The sequence below is a fragment of the Hyperolius riggenbachi genome, chromosome 10, assembly GCF_040937935.1.
Source record: "Hyperolius riggenbachi isolate aHypRig1 chromosome 10, aHypRig1.pri, whole genome shotgun sequence".
NCBI lineage: Eukaryota > Metazoa > Chordata > Amphibia > Anura > Hyperoliidae > Hyperolius > Hyperolius riggenbachi.
Window position 1 is genome coordinate 223,888,733 of NC_090655.1, and position 14,821 is coordinate 223,903,553.

Genomic DNA, 14,821 nt, shown 5'->3' on the forward strand with positions numbered 1-14,821 from the left:
ACTTCCGGGTAAATATCCCTGCTGCAGGCTAGCCAGCCAATCCCTGAGTCCGAGATCTTGCTGCAAGTCTCGGGAGATGTAAAGCCAGATGGAAGGTTCTGCCAGCCAATGAGAGAAGCCTCCTCCATGTCTCATGTATCTCGAGACTTCAACTTGGGAGAGAAGAAGAGAAAAAAAAAAAAAGAAAAAAACGTATTGGAAGTGTGCACTGCAATGGGGTAGCAGTATTGAGGTAAACATCCCTCTTTAAGGGACCTGAATGCCAGTAATAGCGGGAGAGGCTGAACCCACTTTCAAAAATAGATATGAGACCCTCATGGATGAAAAAAAGAAAAAAGGTAAGGGATCTCCAAAGCATAAAAAAGAGAAAAGCCTATAGAGCATCTGCCCATCGAGGACAGAAAAAAAAGAATGGAGGAGGGGGGGAGATTCACTTAATTTATAGAGAGATCTGTCCTATGGGGTCAGGGGGCGGAGCCTAACCCATGAGTATGCCGCCATGTTTATGCAAGAAATGTTTTTTCTGCTGGAGAGGAGGGAAGAGGCAGCGAGGTCCTTGCGATGTTTTTATTATCGGGGAAAACATTCTGTCCATCCCAGCTGGCTGATATAATTGCGTTGTGGGTATTATATTGGGTTCACACTGTTTCCTGTACAGGTGAAATGTAAGGGGGCGGAGTTTACTGCTGGTGAATGTTATAGCCCTGTCACTGAGACTATATTTAGGGTGATATATAGATCTCATATTATACTGTTTACATAAACATTTCAAGGAGATAGGTTGAAATTTTTAGGGTGCGTTCACATTATGCGCACTGCAAGTTAACGTACCGCCTATACATTTGTATGGGCATGTTCACACCTCTGAGCCGTAACGGACCATACTATCCTAACGCACTTTATACAGTGCATTATTTGTAGTAGTCACCTAGTATAGGTGATATGAGCCAACGAGAAAGTCCATAGGGAAATTCTGTTAATGTGGTTTAGTGCACAGCATTCTTGCAATCTGCTGGTTGTGGTACTAATACGCCCACACTGTTCGGCCAATTAGAATGCTTTAAGTTTTAGACTTTGCTGTGATTGGACTACGTTTCCTTATGGACTTTCACGCTGGGTCACCTCAACCATATTAGCTCTACAGTGTTGGCGCTAGTATAGATCAGGTGACCCAGCAGGTAACGGCGCCCTCTACAATTGTTAGGTTTTGGATAGGTTGTCGTAATAATACACCCACATTATTTGGCTAAGTTGTAGAAGGTACTGTGATTGGAGAACTGTTCCCTATGAGGTTTTCCGCCGGGTCACCTAAACTAAACTAGCACCACAGTTTTTATGCTATGAAAAGTAACGTGCAGAGTGTGCATCACTTAACGCCTGCATTATGCAATGTGCACATTGTATCTAATGATTCTCTATGGGACGTGCATGTTTTTTGCAATTTTTGGTTCAAAAACTATGAGTCCCTTTAGCATAATATAACATGCAATTCCCATAGACAGCCGGCAGCTCATGGGGGAGGACAAGCGCTTTGAAACACTTACTATATATGGAAAATCAGCCACGGAAAACCGTTGTCATTTTCCTTGGACACTACATGTTTACTTAGTTTAGTAGCAACAACTTTAATTCACCAATGATTATTTATATCCGCCGATTTGAGGTTTTCTCCTCTCATCTGATGTATGTTGGGCAGTATGGTATCTAAAGTTTGGTTTGCGTGATTGTAAATACAATGGCCCATGAAAAGTGCATACAGTACTTATGTGCACCTCTGGTGAAATTTAATAAAAAAACAGAGGTCATGAAGAAAATGTATCTTTCCAAACACATTGGCTATCATTCATAAAGCATTTCCGCATGCGGAAATGCTAAAAACAGCTGACTTTACCGACCACTCGGCAAAGTCAGCATTCATAAAGGCTCTTTCCGCATGAAAAAATGACACTACCGAGCAGAGTGATAAATCACCGCCTTGTGCGGTGATTATCGGAACAAATGTAGCAAAATGTTAATTCATAAAGAATACCGCCAGCGGTGCCACGTCGGAAAGTCCCGCTCCCTCTGATGTGGCGATACCAATGTAAGTGAATGGAGACACACAGACCTCCCAGGCAGCTGCAGCAGAGCGGAACACGGAGAAATGTATCAACTCGGCAGCTTCCGTGTCTCCGCAAGCCTACCGCCTGCCTACCGCCAGCCTAGTTCGGGGAATCTCCGCACTGCTTCCGCACATGGATACTTCTTTATGAATGCCCACCCAGAAGTCTAAAACACCGCCAGCGGTGTTTTTCCGCATCGATTCCCCTTACCGTAGCCTCTTTATGAATGATACCCATTGTGTAATAAACACATGAGAGGCAGGTTCTTACGGATTGCCTCTGCCTTTTCCATATCTTTCTTTGTGAGAGGGGCAGAGCTACGTATATTATTACTTACCCAATGTGCGGGGCAATGCAACTTTTCGACGTTAGTCTACTTGAGGTGACCCAGCATGAAACTTCATAGGGAAATTTCAGTAATATGATTGCTTGCTATTTCAACAGCTCTTCAATGACAGCACCCTCTAAGAACTATTAGGTTTCGGTTAGGTTATATAATAATTACGCTCACACTCATCTAATTGCAATGCTTCAAGTTGTAGAAGGTGCTCTGATTGGAGAATTGTTCTTTCCCATTGGGACACCTCAAGTAGACTAGTGCCAACTTTTCTTCATTGGTGTAACTTTTTTTTTTTTGCCAGATGTATGCTTTAAATTTAACTGTCAAAAATGCATGACAAGTATATTCATTAGGAAATGGTAGCATTTTTGCACCTTTATTACATAATAACAAGAAATGTAACAGCTGGAACTGTTGTGTTTTACCATTCATAAATGTTTGTGTAAGCCAGGTCTTCAAGGGTCAAATCCACTATTTAATGAGGAGAATGAAAAAGTGGAGCAACTAGTCTCCTTTTTTACAGAAAATATTTGAAACAGAGGTGCCAACAAAAGAATAATATGCACTAAAATCAGTTTAAAAAGGAGGTAGCGGTGGACTTACCTCCCAAAGATGACTTGATTTTGTTAATTTCTGAGGTGCATGGCTAGTCTGGTGCTTTTAACACTTAGGCCTCTTTCATAGTAGGAGGTGGCGTTTTGATGCAACGTTAAAGTCACAACTCAAATTAGAATGCAATGCCCCCAAGAAGTTGCACAGCAATACTAAGTCTGTGCGACATTCACAGTGCACATGTTGTGTTTATGTGTGACGTGTAGTGTTATTAGAAAGTGCTGCATGCTGTGCGTTATACACATTATTAGCTGCGTTGGACTGTTTACACATGCTCAGTAATGACTTGGAAGCAGGGCTGTGGAGTCCGTACAAAAATCTTCCGACTCCGACTCCTCAGTTTATGAAACCACAACTCCAACTCCGGGTACCCAAAATAGCTCCGACTCTGACTCCTCGACTCCGACTCCTTAGTCTAATACTTAACAGGGCTGTGGATTTTGTACAAAAATCATCCGACTCCGAAGTTTATGAAATCAACGACTGCAACTCCGACTCCGGGTGACCAAAATTACTCCGACTCCTCTACTCCGACTCCAACTCAGACTCCACAGCCCTGCTTGGAAGCATACTTTTCATTGCCTGTATGCTCTACTGTGTGTGTCGATAATGGGGCATTAAGTTGTGTTGTGACTTTTTGGGGGCATTGCGTTGTAATTTGCGTTGCGACTTTAACATCACATCAAAATGCAACGTCCTACTGTGAAAGAGACCTTACTCCTGAATCTGCCTGATGAAGTGGATCACTCCTACGAAATGCTTTGTAATGTGAAGTACTCAAAGTTCTTTTGCGCTTGAAATTAACAAAATCTAAGGTATTCATGTTCGGGGAGGTGATTTTAGTGTATATTATTCTTTTGTTGGCACCCCTGTTTCAAATACTTTCTGCAAGTTTAGTCCACCCTTGGTGGAGGGTTGTAGACCCACTTTCTTGATCTACAGAGAGCTCCCACTTGACTAATCAGTGGTTGCCTTAGCAGTAACCCTAGCTTGTGCGTATTATTATAAGCAACATACTTGTCTGCATAATCCTAACTTACTACATTATTATGGGCTTTTGATTTTTTCATTTTGTCTTTCTACTAGTTTCTTTTTTTTTTGGTTTTGCAAACTTTTTTTTTTTTTACTCAAAGTTTTATTATATGTCTATATAAGACTGCACCTCACTTGGTTCTGTAATGGATTTTCATTGGTTCACTGCCGCAGAACATGACCAACCGCCAGGGGCGTTCCTAGGTTCCATGGAGACCGGTGGCACCTAGGGGCACTAGGTGGGGGCTATGTGCCGCGGCAAAAAAATGGGTGTGGTCATGCAGTGAGAGGGCGTGGCCATGGGTGGGGCCAATCGTACATTAGATTAGGACAGTGGTGGTGAACCTTTTGGAGGCCCAAACTGCAACCCACAAGTCACTTATCTATCGCAAAGTGGCAACAGCAATTTAAACTAAATACTATACAAACGTTTTAACACATACATGAACATTATGGAAAATCCAAGTTGAAAAACTGAAAAGATAAACAATTTCATCCATCCTACTCCTGAAAAAATATATTCATTTTTTTTTAGAACCTCCCAGTTTTATTTTCTGTTTTAAAAAGCTAAAAAAAAGTAGGTTTAATGCTATTGTCTCATATGATGATGATTCAGCTTTTCCCATAGTCTTGCAGTTAGCAATCATGTGACCCCCAACAAGACAAATTCAGCAATCATGAGGCCCCTATCAAGACAAATTCAGAAATCATGAGGCCCCCAACAAGACAAATTCAGCAATCATGAGGCCCCTATCAAGACAAATTCAGAAATCATGAGGCCCCCAACAAGACAAATTCAGCAAGCGTAAGGCCCCCAACAAGACAAATTCAGCAATCATGAGGCCCCCAACAAATCATGAGGCACCCAACAAGACAAATTCAGCAATCTTGAGGCCCCCAACAAGACAAATTCAGCAGCCATGAGGCACATAAATAGACAGCATTTCACATAAATAGGCAGAATGCCCCCTTAATATGGTAGACACCTCTCACCTGGCTTCTGAATTCTCCTCTACTGGCTGCTGTGCCTGGCAATACTGTTTTTGGCTGGATTGGGGATGATGTGTGAGCTGAAGGGCCTGGCAGTGATGCTGTGGCCTGGCTGGCGGTGATGCTGTGGCCGATGTTGTGGCTGGGTTGGCTGGCAGTGATGCTGGGCTGTGCTTGGCTGGTTGAAGTAAATGCTGGCCTGACTGGTGGTGATGCTGTGGCCTTTTTAAAAGTGATTCTGGGCTGGTTGGCTGGTGGTGATGCTGGGCTGGCTGGCCTGGATAGTTTAGGTAGCGACAGGTGTCCCCTAGTTAAGGTAGCGCCAGGAGTACCCCAGTTTAGGTAGTGACAGGAGCCCCCCAGTTCAGTTAGTGACAGGAGCCCCCCAGTGTAGGCAGTGACACGAGCCCCCAGTTTAGGTAGTGACAGGCACCCCCCAGTTAGGTAGTGACAGGCACCCCCCAGTTAGGTAGTGACAGGCACCCCCCAGTTAGGTAGTGACAGGCACCCCCCAGTTAGGTAGTGACAGGCACCCCCCAGTTAGGTAGTGACAGGCACCCCCCAGTTAGGTAGTGACAGGCACCCCCCAGTTAGGTAGTGACAGGCACCCCCCAGTTAGGTAGTGACAGGCACCCCCCAGTTAGGTAGTGACAGGCACCCCCCAGTTAGGTAGTGACAGGCACCCCCCAGTTAGGTAGTGACAGGCACCCCCCAGTTAGGTAGTGACAGGCACCCCCCAGTTAGGTAGTGACAGGCACCCCCCAGTTAGGTAGTGACAGGCACCCCCCAGTTAGATAGTGACAGGCACCCCCCAGTTAGGTAGTGACAGGCACCCCCCAGTTAGGTAGTGACAGGCACCCCCCAGTTAGGTAGTGACAGGCACCCCCCAGTTAGGTAGTGACAGGCACCCCCCAGTTAGGTAGTGACAGGGACCCCCAGTTGGGTAGTGACAGCAGGGACCCCCAGTTGGGTAGTGAGTGACAGCAGGGACCCCCAGTTGGGTAGTGAGTGACAGCAGGGACCCCCAGTTGGGTAATGAGTGACAGCAGGGACCCCCAGTTGGGTAGTGAGTGACAGCAGGGACCCCCAGTTAAATAGTGAGTGACAGCAGGGACCCCCGTTTAGATAGTGAGTGACAGCAGGGATCCCCGTTTAGATAGTGAGTGACAGCAGGGATCCCCGTTTAGATAGTGAGTGACAGCAGGGACCCCCGTTTAGATAGTGAGTGACAGCAGGGACCCCCGTTAGATAGTGAGTGACAGCAGGGACCCCCGTTAGGTAGTGAGTGACAGCAGGGACCCCGTTAGGTAGTGAGTGACAGCAGGGACCCCTGTTAGGTAGTGAGTGACAGCAGGGACCCCCGTTAGGTAGTGAGTGACAGCAGGGACCCCCGTTAGGTAGTGAGTGACAGCAGGGACCCTCGTTAGGTAGTGCGTGACAGCCGGGACCCCCGTTAGGTAGTGAGTGACAGCAGGGACCCCCGTTAGGTAGTGAGTGACAGCAGGGACCCCCGTTAGGTAGTGAGTGACAGCAGGGACCCCCGTTAGATAGTGACAGCAGGGACCCCCGTTAGGTAGGGAGTGAGTGACAGGGACCCCCGTTAGGTAGTGAGTGACAGCAGGGACCCCCATTAGGTAGTGAGTGACAGCAGGGACCAACATTAGGTAGTGAGTGACAGCAGGGACCCCCATTAGGTAGTGAGTGACAGCAGGGACCCCAGTTAGGTAGTGAGTGACAGCAGGGACCCCCGTTAGGTAGTCAGTGACAGCAGGGACCCCCATTAGATAGTGAGTGACAGGGACCCCCGTGAGGTAGTGAGTGACAGGCGCGCTCCCCACCTACCTTGCCACGTCAGACCTCAGGATCGACCCGACCAGATAGAGCGGGCGCCGGGCACAAATATGCGGAAGTGATGTCACGTCCGCATTACAGCGGTGTCCGCTAGGTCCTAGCGCCCGCTCTATCTGGTCGCCCGGCGCTGTTCGAGGTCTGAATGGCAGCAGGGCAGAGCAGGGCAGCGGCGGCCGGGAGATCCGAGGCAACCCAGGACAGATTGGGGGCACGGGCCCCCCCAAAATAGGGCTAGCGACGCCCCTGCCAACCGCACAATAAGTTGTTTACTTCACGTACACACACACCAACCAACTAAACAACCAACTCACTTAAATACTATGCGTGCAAGCTAAATGACAAACTTCACAACATGTCCCCATTCAAAAACAACAACAGTTGTTCAAAAGACTTGTACACACCTTCAACCTGCATGATAGTTGGGCAGGTAGACCCACCGGTTGGATCTGGCATACCACATGTTATCAGTTGGTTGTCTTCTTGTTTGCCAGCCATACTTATGCCAAACTGTCTACCAACAGACCAAGTTTAGAAGATAGTTGGGCAGATTGTTTGGACGTGTGTACAAGTCTTTAATGTCAGGCAGTCTATGAGTTGAATGAAAGAATCCAATGCTAACATTGCTATCTAGGGACCCGTCATTGTAAATACTGATCAGTTTTGTCTTTCTGCTTTCAGAGCTGCGTTTTTAAAACACTATCACCTTTTTTGTAACCTCCCATTGTTGGTTTTGACTGGCCAGATCCGAGGCCTGTCCCGATTGTTTAGCTGAGGATGGACAAAAACATGAATGCGAAGGCAGAGAGGATAATTAACCTCGCCCTGGAAATCATCTACCTGCTGACCGGAGAGGTGAGGAGGATCCTGGAAGGGCCACATCACATCATGCGTATGTCTATTAATAACAAACAGACCTTACAGGACTGGTGAGGATTTTGTGAGGGTCACATGACAATAAACACACACACTATTGTGGAAGTGCTGAGGATTTTGGATGTTTTTTTTTTAATAAAAAAAGAGTCCTGACTGGAGAGGTGAGGAGGATTCTGGGATTGTCACATGACATCACTCTTATCTTCTAGCTGTAGGTTGAGTACTCAGGGACCGCGCTGGCTTGGAGTTTCATTAGCAGGTATTTAATTACATTCTGCACTGTTCCATGAATGGCTACATATCTAAAGGTGGTTATACATGGGTAGCATTTGCCATTGAACTGTTGACGTCTGAACCATTCAGACAGTTTATTGATTAAAAGGCTGGTTAGGCTTTGAAAAAAATAAATTCTGCTGAAATCTGACTAAAGGTGCTCATACATGGTACAGTTTTTCATTTGTTTGATTAGATAATTTATTTTGGTTATAGATTAGTTAGATTGAATATAAAGATTTTTCTTTACTTTCCCCTCAGACTTAACTAATGCAGCCTGACTGGTTGAAGCCTCTTTCCCTCCTATTTTCTCCTCCCACACCTCTGTTCCTCTCTGATTGGCCAATATTTCTTATGCTGAGACAATGCACTTTCTATAGTGAAGGGCGGGCAAATCAGGCAGAGGAGAGTAAGGGAGTAAATGACATCAGGATTGGCTTCAAAATAGCCACACTTAAAATGGGAAATGCTAAAATGGATTTTCTCTTTTTTTACTGTAGAAATTCACCAAAATCAAAAACGTGGACAGTGCAATACATATGCTATGTAAGTAGAGCGAGTATTTATCTACATATGTTTTTTGTTTTTTTCTGAAATAGTATGGCTGACAGCTCTTCTTTAAGTGAGAGGGATATTGAGGCTGCCATATTTTTTTTTAAACAATACATATTGCCTGGCAGTCCTGCTAATCTTTCATGCAGCGGTCTTAATCACACACATGAAACAAGCATGCAGTGAATTCAGTCATTCTTCAGTCAGAAACACCTGATCTGCTGCATGCTTGTTCAGAGTCTATGGCAAAAAGTATGGCCAGGCAATTTACATTGTTTTAAAGGAAATAAACATGGCAGCCTCCATATCCTTCTCACTTCAGGTGAATCACATCCTTCCTATTTGTCAGTATGGTTGTATAGTATTCATCCTTGCTACCTCATTATCTCTGACTGTTGTAACAAAAGAGGGCCCTATTGGACTTAATTACTTACCCAATTATAAACTCCCTCCTCCCCATGTATTCACTGCCTGGCCTCAGTAATGTGGTGTTGATGTCATCAGGTTGTCAGTAGGGGGTATGATTTCTACAAAGTGGTTATGGAAATGGGGAAGAGGGACTTGGCTGTGCTTTTGAACTCAAAAGTCCATCTAAACGTGAGAAGTCCCTCGGATTGTCACAGTTCTACTAAAGAAAGTTCCTATGACTAGAGAGGTGAGTTGGATTCTGAGAGTGTCACATGACACTATATGTGCTTTAGGCTGGACTGGGTGTAGTTGCTGAAGTTTTGCTCTTATGGATCCATCCACAAGTCATGTTCATCTCTAAACCCTTTAGTAGCCAATTTATTTAAAGGCTTGTAAGTACTCCAGGCCAATTAATTTTAACACTTTTTTCCCAGAACGTCATTCGGACAGCACCCCTGGATGAGACCTGTCTCCCTCCCCCACCGTGGACAGGAACTGAAAAAGAAACAATTTGCATAAGCAATAGGCAGCAGTATAAGAGGCAACCACTTACTTCTCTACCTCAGTTTAGTTTCCTGTCCCCGGACGGAGCAGAGGAGAGGTCTCCAGGAGTGCTATCCGTGTCTGAAGGCAGGGGCAACGTGGTCCAGGACTCCCAGAGGAGCTGCGCAGTGAGCAGTGGGGAGTCCTGCAGCGTATGGGAGGCTTCTCCGTAGGTGGCAGCGGACTTATGCGCACATGCGCGCGCATGAAACAGTTCACTTCCGGGTAACCCGGAAGTAGTCAGAGCGATGGCGTCCCCGCGTGATCTGAGGTCTGCAGCGGCAGGGGCCGCGGCGGAGGAAAGCGATTCAGCGCAAGACGCTGAAGAGATTCAAAGCCAGCATGGGCTGTGATTAATTATGCGGCAGGGGCCGCGGCGGTGAGGACGAATCAGCATGCAGCTGATTCACAAAGGTATGTGCAGCTAATTAGATTAATTAAGCAGCAGGGGCTGCAACAATTGGTTTCAGCTGGGTCGGTTGGAATGTATATAGCTGGATGCTATGTCCATGATTCACTTGCTGTTTGTGATCATGGAGGACGCTTCAGGGTCAGCTCCTTTGCAGTCTGCTAAGTCTGGCCAGGACCCCTCTCTGGCAAGTAGATGTAGTACTGGGATACTCCTGCTTGTTTTGATGTGTGTATATGAGAGCCATCAGTAATGGATTGTTTCTTGTTTGTGTTTTTTTATAGCCCAAAAAACATGACAAGACTGATAAAACTGATATAGGCTGAAAAGTCTGAGAGATCATCCACTCAAACCAGTCAGCATGGTTCTAGCAAGTCTGAGAGAAAATGTGCTATTTGTAGTAATCGTTTATCTTCATCCTCTTCTAAAAAGTTATGTCAGTACTGCACTGAAAAGGTGGTTAAGGACGAATCACCTGTTATATTTAAAGATTTAATGGGCTGGATGCGGGCGGAAATGTCCACTGCTATAAAGGAGATAAAGGAGTCTGCTATTGCTTCTACTTCAGCTGTTCCTTTGGATTTACAGGGAGCTAGCATTGAAATGGATACAATGACTTCCGTTCCTACTCCTACATCACCAGTATTGACAGTATCTCAGCCGATACCTCCTGGGTCTAAGAGACAAAGGAAGGAGAATAATTTGGAAGATTCAGATTTGTCTGAGGGGGAAATTTCTGACTTTGAGGAAATATCTGAAGGAGAGGATGAATCAATAAGAGCTGATAGACCAAAATTTGCCTTTTCCACAGATTTAATGAAGGATTTATTGATGGAAATGTATGAAACCATGGGCATAAGGAGTGAACAGAAATCTCTGACACCCTTGGATGAGATGTATAATACCTTGGCGGATCCTCAGTCTCAATTTATCCCAGTTCATTCTACCCTAAAGGGTATGATTAAGAAAGAATGGGATAACCCTGAGAAACGGGCCTTCTGGCCGAGATCCTTATCTAAGCGATACCCTTTTTCCCCCGAGGATCAATTATATTGGGGTACTCCGCCTAGGTTGGACCCATCTTTTTCGAGGGTGTCGAGAAAAACAGATCTGTTATTTGAGGATTTTGGAAATTTAAAGGATCCAATTGATAAAAAGATGGACAATCTGTTACGCAGAGCATGGGAATCCTCATCCTTGACCTTTAAGCCAGCGGTGGCCTCTACAGCAGTTAGCAGGTCATTAAAGACATGGTTATTGGAAATGCAAACTAAGATCGCTAATGGGGTTCCACGAGAAGAGATACTCAATGACTTCCCAAAAGTTTTAAATGCCTCAAATTATATGATAGATGCCTCAGACGATACAGTTAAACTTACAGCTAGAACCACTGCTTTGATAAACTCGGCCAGAAGAGGAGTATGGGTGAAGACTTGGAATGGTGATAATTCTTCCAAATCGAAACTGTGTGGTGTCCCATGTGAAGGGGCTCTCCTCTTTGGTTCTAAACTAGATGATACACTGGATAGAACAGCAGATACAAAAAAGAACTTTCCTGTTAAGAGAAGGCAGTTCCAATATAAACGGCCATTTCGTCCCTCTACCAGAACAGAGCAGGATCCAAGGTCATCCAAAGGCAAACGCTGGGTTCCCTACAGGCCTCAGAGGTCAAAGCCTAACTTTACTCCCGCCAAAAGACCAGATAAGCAATGACGCCATGATTCCGGTGGGGGGGGAGAATTGCAAATTTTTACGAGGTTTGGCTTCCACACTTCTCAAACCAGTGGTTGCTAAAAATCATTCTAGAGGGTTATCAAATCGACTTCAGTCTTCCTCCTCCTCGAAATTTTTGCATTACTCCCCGCCCACGGGATCAAACAAAGGATCTGGCCTTACAGTCAGAAGTTCTTTCTCTTCTAAAGAAGAGGGTTATACGAGAGGTACCAAGGTGCCAGAAAGAGAAAGGTTACTATTCACCAGTATTTCTGGTAAAGAAACCAGAGGGAAAATTTCGATTTATTCTGAACCTAAAGATTCTAAATCAAAGTGTAAGATACAGACGATTCAGGATGGACAATATAAAATCTGTGGTTCATCTTTTACAGAAAAACGACTTTCTTGCCTCCCTAGATCTAAAGGATGCATACCTCCACTTGCCCATACATCCGACATCACAGCAATACCTGAGATTTGCCGTTCAGATAGAGAAGGAGGTAAGACATTTTCAGTTTATTTCTCTTCCTTTTGGGCTGTCCTCAGCCCCATGGCTCTTTACCAAGGTGATGTCTGAGGTTCTTGTTAAGCTTAGACTAAAGAAGATTAACATAGTTGGTTATTTAGACGATTTTTTTGATTTGGGGTCCATCGGCAGATTCAGTAAGACACCAGATGTGTTTAGCCCTAGATTTCCTCCAAGATCTTGGTTGGCTGATAAACTGGGACAAATCTTCCCTGATCCCATCTCAGGTTATAGAATTTTTAGGATTTAACATTGATACTAGACAGGAAAAGCTCTACCTGCCAAGTAGGAAAATGTCTGCAATTCTAAACATTGTTTTTTCATTTCAGAAAACAAGGACTATGTCTCTCAGAAAGGCCATGGCAGTTCTGGGGATCCGGACGGCCTCATTTCCTGCAGTTCAGTGGGGACAATTCCATGCAAGATTCCTACAATTATGGATACTCAGATCATGGAACAAAAGCCTTGCGGTCTTAGACAAAAAGATCCTCATCCCTCACAACATAAGGGTGTCCCTTTTGTGGTGGTTGAACCAGTCTCATCTAACCCCAGGTCGTCTATGGAATTATCCGCAACAAAAGATAATTACAACAGATGCCAGTGTATGGGGCTGGGGGGCCCACCTGGATTCCCTTCCAGCACAAGGACAGTGGTCTGTACAGATGAGTTCAAATTCATCAAACAGCAGAGAACTGGAAGCGGTATGGAGAGCCTTACAACACTTCAGCAGTCAGATCAAAGACTCTCATGTCAGGATAAGATCCGACAACAGGTCTGTGGTGGCTTTTATAAACAAACAGGGAGGCACAAAGAGTCAGAAGTTGTGGAGCCAGACGGCAAGGATTATGTTCTGGTCGGAAAACAACATCAGGTCATTGACAGCAGTTCACCTAAAGGGGACGTCAAAGTTTGAGAATGTATGCGTTTCCTCCAATTCCACTTCTTTCTCGAGTGTTAAAGAAGATTATCCAGGACAGAGCGAGGGTCATACTAATTGCCCCCTTTTGGCCCAAACGACCATGGTTCACGTTGCTTCAGTCTCTAGCAATATCAGAGCCGATAATCTTGCCGCTTACTCCGGACCTGATATCCCAGGGCCCAGTTTTGCATCCGGATCTGAGTTTACTACACCTCTCAGCTTGGAATCTGAGTGGAAGATCCTAAAGTCCAAGGGTTTCTCAGACGAACTTTCTGAGACTTTCCTCAACAGTAGGAAGAAAGTAACTAGGGTAATTTATCAGAAAGCGTGGAGAGTATTTAATAATTGGTGTACTGAGAGATCATGTAATAGAGATTCTCTCAGATCTGTGTTGGAATTTTTACAGTGCGGTTTCAAGAAAGGCCTCAGTATTAGCACACTAAAGGTTCAAGTCTCAGCACTAAGTGTGTTTCTAGAGAGAAAGCTAGCACAGAACGATTTTATAATTCGTTTTTTTTCAGGCTTTAAAGAGATTGAAACCTGCAGTAAGACCAAGAATACCTTCCTGGGATCTGAATGTTGTTTTGCAGGGCCTGTGTGACACTCCATTTGAACCCTTATCTCAGGTCTCAAACAAGTTCCTGACGTTGAAGACCGTGTTTCTCCTGGCAATAACTACAGCAAGGAGAATAAGTGAACTACAGGCATTATCAATAAGGGAACCTTACTGTGTTATCTCAGAAGACAGGATAACATTACGTCCAGACGCAACATTTCTACCTAAGGTGGTTTCTTCATTTCACAGGAACCAGGAGATCTACATTCCCTCTTTTTGTGATAACCCCTCAAATGATAAGGAGAAAAGACTGCATTTTCTGGATGTTAGAAGATGTTTATTAACTTATTTGGAAAGAACCAAGTCCTGGAGAAGATCTGATGCGATCTTTGTTCTATTTTCAGGCAAGACAAGAGGAAATAAAGCCTCAAAGACAACCTTGGCACGTTGGATCAAACAAGCAATTGCTTTATCATATCAGTCACAGGGAAGGACATTAGGTTCTTCCATCAAGGCTCATTCCACAAGAGGCATTTCAACATCATGGGCAGAGAGGGCAGGCGCTTCTATTGATCAGATATGCAGAGCTGCAACTTGGTCAAGTAAAAACACCTTCGTGAAACATTACCGACTGGATGTATCTGCGAGCACAGATTTGTCCTTTGGAAGGAAGGTTTTGCAAGCAGTAGTCCCACCCTAAGCCTGATCTCTAGTATATCGTCTCATCCAGGGGTGCTGTCCGAATGACGTTCTGGGAAAGACAACTTTACTTACGGTAACGTCTTTTCCAGTAGTCAAGAGGACAGCACCCCTACAACCCGCCCTTATGGGTGGAAGGATTTAAGGTTTGTATGAGCATTATTTTTATGGTCCGTGTCATCTTGTTTATTAAACTGAGGTAGAGAAGTAAGTGGTTGCCTCTTATACTGCTGCCTATTGCTTATGCAAATTGTTTCTTTTTCAGTTCCTGTCCACGGTGGGGGAGGGAGACAGGTCTCATCCAGGGGTGCTGTCCTCTTGACTACTGGAAAAGACGTTACCGTAAGTAAAGTTGTCTTTTTATTTCTTATTGGTTACATTTCCATGCTACTAATTAGTACTTCTGTAATGTGTATTTATGGC

General features: G+C 44.9%; 1 protein-coding gene across 5 annotated transcripts in view; it reads left to right on the top strand.

The window, feature by feature from the left end:
- Positions 1 to 107: 107 nt before the first annotated feature.
- LOC137534619 (oocyte zinc finger protein XlCOF6-like) overlaps positions 108 to 14,821 on the top strand; it is a 31,275-nt gene continuing 16,561 nt past the window's right edge. Inside the window, exons 1-2 of one of the 5 annotated variants that reach the window (XM_068256207.1) lie at positions 108 to 338; positions 7,606 to 7,779. In XM_068256207.1, the coding sequence (XP_068112308.1) occupies positions 7,702 to 7,779 (78 nt within the window). In that variant the 5' untranslated portion in view covers positions 108 to 338; positions 7,606 to 7,701. Of the gene's footprint in view, positions 339 to 531; positions 621 to 7,605; positions 7,780 to 8,573; positions 8,620 to 14,821 lie in introns of those variants that run through there. The other 4 variants (XM_068256209.1, XM_068256208.1, XM_068256210.1 and 1 more) reach the window with 4 other exon arrangements.